Source organism: Myxocyprinus asiaticus, chromosome 26, assembly GCF_019703515.2.
Source record: "Myxocyprinus asiaticus isolate MX2 ecotype Aquarium Trade chromosome 26, UBuf_Myxa_2, whole genome shotgun sequence".
In the NCBI taxonomy this organism is placed as follows: Eukaryota; Metazoa; Chordata; class Actinopteri; order Cypriniformes; family Catostomidae; genus Myxocyprinus; species Myxocyprinus asiaticus.
In genome coordinates, this window is record NC_059369.1 from 20,515,992 (window position 1) to 20,521,991 (window position 6,000).

At 36.8% G+C, this 6,000-nt stretch overlaps 1 protein-coding gene across 1 annotated transcript; it reads right to left on the reverse strand.

Moving 5' to 3' along the window:
• Positions 1-1,537: 1,537 nt before the first annotated feature.
• Positions 1,538-3,035, reverse strand: akip1 (A kinase (PRKA) interacting protein 1). The gene is made up of 4 exons (XM_051656666.1): positions 2,430-3,035; positions 2,263-2,343; positions 2,057-2,185; positions 1,538-1,902 (listed from the first exon to the last, which is right to left on the reverse strand). The coding sequence occupies exons 1-4, from the start codon at positions 2,568-2,570 to the stop codon at positions 1,768-1,770; spliced, it is 486 nt and encodes a 161-aa protein (XP_051512626.1). The 5' UTR covers positions 2,571-3,035; the 3' UTR covers positions 1,538-1,767.
• Positions 3,036-6,000: the final 2,965 nt, after the last annotated feature.

The following is a 6,000-nucleotide window of genomic DNA, read 5'->3' on the forward strand; positions in this document are numbered from 1 at the left end:
CAGGTAATGAAGAAATGTTTCCAATATACTTGTTAAAAATTGACAAACACTGCACATTAAAATATTGATCATAAGTTTAACAGTACTTTTAAGGATAGTGGTCCAAAAGTCTGAGACTACAGTGACAATTTTGGATTTTATTTTATTTTTTAAGATTTTGAAAAATGTAAAACAAAGAAATGTTATCTGATATAAAAAGATTCTGCACTATTTCTAGGTCACTAGAAATGTAAGCACATTTTTAAAACTGACCATTTGTACAAAAGGTCAAATTTGCTTGCTTCCATTGAAGCACAAGATGCTCTTTGGAACATAAATCTTGCTGGGAAAATATGGATTATAAGGTTTTATACAAACTCATGGAGCCAACTACCTCCAGCTCAATCTTAAGCAAAGGAAGGACATATCAAAACTAAGTAAATCTGAAACTCATTTAAAAGTTTCCAATTCAGCTTTTTACTTAAATCATTATTCTATAATATCATTTCTAATGGAAATGCACTAAATAAGAAAAGGATGCCAAATATACATTTTCACAATTAGTTTCAGACATTTGGACCCCAGTGTACAAATATCTACTTGACTGGTAAACGTGTGCAGCCAAACAACTGCCATTCATGTTTGTCTAAATACAAAAGCCAAAAAACAGAATATTTCATTCTCTTAAAGTATGTTTCTTTTTTGCAATCTCACTGAGGGTTTCTTGGTATTTCAGGAAGACCAGTCAGGTCTAGAGACATTGGGTATTCTGGGTGCTCTACAGATAACGTTAAGATGACCAATCACAGCTCTTTATTTGAGCTTGTTCCTGAATCACCCAAGCGAGGAGTCACTATGAGGGAAATACTTGGATCAGCTGAACCAAAGTCATTCAAAGCTGCATCACCACTTGCTCTGGCAATGAGCAAAAGGCCAACTAAACTGATACACAACCAATGTTAAAGGTACACTTAGTAATTTTTCCTCATTTAAAAAGTTTTACTTCTAAAGAAATTAATTGTAATTCTAAAACGTATGTATCAAATCATGAGCACTCACATGAGATGAATACTCCAGTCATATTAGTAACCTTACAAAAGCTGTTTTATTCTACATGGAGATGGTCACCTCATGGGGGGGTGCCATGTTGCAATCACATGACCAGCTAAATACCACTCGCTTAATCTCAGTAACCGCCCTGTTATTGGACACTTTCACTCATGGATTAAATTAATCATGGTTGACTGTGAACAGTACAGTGGCATCAGTCTCTAGAACAGTTGAGTTTGAATGATGCTGCATTCACGCCAGGTGTCCGTGTAAGTCCAAGATAGTACATTCAAAAAACTACTGAGTGCACATTTAAAAGGGAGTACTGTTTTTTTTAGTGAGGTTTGCTGATCTTTTTTTTTTTTTTAGGGATATATGTTGGTTTGTAAATCAAACTTATGATTGGTGTATTAATTGACCACAGAAGACTGTTATATAAAATCATGTAAACTTTTATTAAAATTTCACCCCCATAGGAGGAATAAACAAAGTGAAAGTAAATTTGTGTTGTTTTAGAGTTTTATTATAGTGTCTATGCCTCAATATACATTTTAAAATGCTTAATTATTATAAAAAAAAAAAAAAAAGTATAAATAAATCTCCCTGAGTAGAAAACGTGTACACTTAAGGCTGATAAAAAGAACTCTGAGTCATTAATTTCATTTGCAATTTTAGTGCAAGTCCTGAATTGTTAAGGCATTGTACGTCACCCATATAATGGACAGGTGATGTTCAAAGTCAGAGGTTGAATGTGAGGCTCATGCTTTCCCCAGCATTGATGCGGACAGTTTTGGTATGTGGCTTTGAGTCCTGCATCGCTGCTGTGATGGAATAGGTGCCTGGAGACACTTCAATAGCGAAATCCTCAGGCTCCTGTCAATAAAATATGCAGATGAACCACCCTGGGGAGTTGATTTCTAGAATGTATACTGTAGTAACCATCCCCTGATTAAACATAATAATTGCATATGCTATTTGACAATTAAAACAAAGTTTATTTAAATAGTTTGCTATGGTCAATACTTACAATGTCTCGTTTGATGGATGCTCTAGTAATCGGTTCCTGGTCCGCAGTCCTCGATGTCTGCTGGGAATGGTAGCGACAGACATGTTCTCGCTCCCTGGACTCAGCCAGGTGCACAGCTGTGTGAAACTTCTGTTAATCAAAAAATAAGCTTAGTTTTTCAAATGCAGATTCAAACTTATATAAAGCACAAATAAAACACTTTTCACCTTGCATTGCCTTGTAGTTTCTGCCATGTACTCCACTATTGTTGCAAAAGCATGGTCCAGGCTTGAATGGGAGAGGTCGTTCTGGAGCATAGAAAAAAATTGCATAGACATTGTATTTTTATGAACTACTTTGTGTCTAACAACTAATAAGTATTATTATCTCTCACGTTTTGACTGAACATATGTAATGATGATCTTGGCCTTGAGCTTGTCGAGTTAACAGATCGTCTCTTTGCTTTCTCCAACACCTCCTGGCCGAGTTTAGATGAACGGCGCAGGGAAGACTCCAGCCACGCTTCACTTGCCATCTACACAAGCGTCGTGGACGGCGTTGGAACAATTTACGGTTAATATTAGGCCTACATATATGCACAGAATGAGTGTAGTAATAATTATGGCGTCATAATACCAATTTGCAGCAGAAAACTCTGACGTAAAACAACAACGCGCGTATTTACGTCAACAAAGACGACTGTACTACAATTTAGAAGTGGAAGTCAACTAGTTAAACTTGTTTTGTATCTACTGTTTCACAATAATTGTATTAGCTTTGTATTTTATATTAAATTCATGATCACATGCTACAAAACATTTTGGCTAGTACTAGGTTTTACAAATGTATTTGACGATGTACGAGTCTAATGACTTGGCGCCCAAAATGTTTCGTACGGTGTCCGCTGTTTTGATCTATGAACTCTATAAATGATCTCCTCATTCATTCTAATACATTTAAAACAGAAACTGCTGTAACATCGTAACAGATGGGCGTGTGATAAAAGTGAAAGTTGAAAGGCGTTTCCTCCTTTCCAGCGCGTTGCTGGGAAATGAAGTCTTTTGTCCGTGGTTTAAAATCAGCACAGACAAGAACAAGTACTTAACTTTTTGAAATAAAACAACATTAGAAAAAAAAAAACCTCATATATTTAGAACTCCATGGAATATTTGGATTTGTCACTGAAGAACTGAAAACAAGCTAGGTGATTTAAAGGTGCACCTAGTATTTCCCCTACCTCAAAACGTTTTACTCCTAAAAAAAAAACAAAACAAAAAAAAAACAAAAAAAAAACCTCAGTAGATTTAGTAGAAGTAATAATTTGTATAAAATGTTGACCACACACATAAGATGAAGACATCTGAACATTAAGAAAGCTGCTTTATTCTACATGGAGAGGGTCTCCTCATGGGGGCAGCCATGTTGGGATCACATGACCAGCTGAATACTACTTGCTTAATCTCAGTAATTGCCCTGTTATTGGACTCTTTCATTCATGGATTAAATAGCTCATAGTTGACTGTGAATAGTGAAATTCTACATTGGCCTTGAAAAAAAAAACATTTGATTGCGTTTGAATGATGCTGCATCCATGTCCATAGGTCTCAGTGTAATGGTGCATTCATGTCATGTCAGAATTACTGTAATTATGAGATAACAACTCTACTCTCAACTCAACTTCTACTCTGTTTACATCCTCACACTAAGAAATCATGTATTTGTATGACAACTCTCGCTCATAATGCCAAAAACATATTCATGTGTGGCTTTGTTGTTAATGATAGCAAACTATTTAATCACTACATGAATTAATTAATTCACCTCTATATGTTCTTGCAAAATGTTTAAATACATAGAAAGCCCACCCGGTAACACTGACTATAATAAGATAGCATATGAAACAGAAATACATGTATGTAAACTACCTTTAATTGCTGAGGCCACTGCATGTTGGTTCTTTTTTCATGACGTCACGAGGGTCAAATTGAAAAAAAGTGTTCATATAATTTCGAGTTTACAACTTGTAATTATGAGTTCTATGAAGACATGAACAGTTTTTTTCGAGTCTGAAGATTGTAATTATAGTAATTCTGACACAACTGCCATATTGACCAGCACAACTTAAACAATAAATTACTGAGTGCACCTTAAAAAGAGGTGTTGTAAAAGATTTTCAAGCGATGTGGACAGATGGGCTTCATTACATTTATCGATGATTGGGAAGGTTAATGTTATTAAAATGAACTGTATTCCAAAATTCAACTACCTGCTACAGTCTCTCCCAGTAGATGTCCCCCTCTCTCATTTCAAGCAATTTGAAAGCATAGCAAAGTCCTTCATTTGGAATGGTAAACGTCCCAGACTACATTTCAACAAATTACATAGGCCGATTGACAAAGGTGTGCTAGGCCTACTAAGATTTTGTTTTATTATTATGCGTTCAGTCTCAGGCATCTGGCTCACTGGTCGCTTCTACCTGAAATAGCCCCTCCCTGGTTTTCTATTGAACAGGAAGTTCTTGCCCCATTTCGCCATTGCAAAGTATTTCTATCAAACTAACTGGAGAAGTTAAGTTACACCCCATTATCTCACATTTGCACATGATTTGGACAAGAATTTGGACATTTATTTAAATGTTGCCTCGAGCATATGGCTTAACCCAAAATGATGTATCAACAAGTCCCCTTTCTGTTGGTCAGAGTGGATTGTGCGGGGGGTTGCTACACTCGGCGACCTGTATGAGAGTGGAGTGTTGAGATCTTTTGAGAATTTGGGTCATCATTTTGGGATTCCCAGATCTCAGTTTTATAGGTATTTACAGCCGTGCCACATGCTCTGTACTGTTTTTGGGAGTAGCACACACCCCCTTGAAATGGCAGATACATTGGGAGAGGTGATTACTGCTTTTGGAAAAGGTCATGAGGCATCAGTGTATTACTCCCTGCAAATTCAGAGTCTGGGGGATGGAGCTTTAACTTCTATTAAGAGATTATGGGAGAAAGATTTGAATTTGGTATTGGAGGATGGAGTGTGGACTAAGATTCTGAAAAATGTCAAGTCTGCATCTAGAGATGCAAGGGTGCATCTGATGCAATTTAAGATTTTACAAAGATTTTATTGGACCCCCTCTAGATTATATAGGTTTGGTCTTAAAGACACACCCACCCGCTGGTGATGCCAATCAGAAGTTGGAGACACAATCGATGTTTTTTGGGGATGTTAAGATCCAGGATTTTTGGTTAAAGATTCAGAATTATTTGTGTGACATTCTGGGCACTCAAATTTTATTTGCCCCAGACTTTGTATTTTGGGTGATGGGGAAGTTATAAATTCAGGGGGCAAATATATAAAAAATTGGGTTCTGACTGGCGTGATGATTGGCAGACAAATTATTTGAAGGGGTTGGAAGTCAGACGGAGCGCCACCATTTCCGGAGTGGTGTGCGGAGATGGGGAGGGTGGCGGCTTTTGAGAAGATGACAGATGGATGGCTGGGGCTGGAGGACTTGTTTTTCAAGAAGTGGGGTAGGTATTTGGTGGTTTTGGGGGACACTAGGGGAAGGGATGAGGAGAGAGATGTTTAGTTTACTTATGCATGTTTATTATATATTTTATTTTTTATTTTATTGTTTGTGTGTGTGTATTATTTTATGTGACCACAGGGGTGTTCTTTGGGGTAGGGTGGGGTTGGTGTTTAGGGAGGGACATTAATGTGGGTTAAAAGTTTAATGTTGATTCAGTGTGTATATGTTGTGTTTTTCTCTGTTGTGTTATTTTCTTTGAATCAATAAAATTTAATAAAAAAACAAAAACAAAAGAGGTGTTGTAACATCTGGAAGTCACGAGAGCTGGATCTAGGTGCAGCAAAACAGTATTTAATAAAATAAACAATGTAAAGAATAACGGGGTAAACACAGGAACAAAACAAACATCCACGATGGGAAAACACAGGAACAGAGAAAACAT

What these genes read in the sequence shown, in the direction of transcription:
- akip1 (XM_051656666.1), bottom strand. Translation starts at nt 2,570, where the DNA reads ATGGCAAGTGAAGCGTGGCTGGAGTCTTCCCTGCGCCGTTCATCTAAA. An exon ending in AAACTACAAGGCAATGCAAG is followed by an intron (nt 2,186 to 2,262) that starts GTGAAAAGTGTT and finishes TTTGATTAACAG; the next exon opens with AAGTTTCACACAGCTGTGCA. An exon ending in CATCCATCAAACGAGACATT is followed by an intron (nt 1,903 to 2,056) that starts GTAAGTATTGAC and finishes TTTTATTGACAG; the next exon opens with GAGCCTGAGGATTTCGCTAT.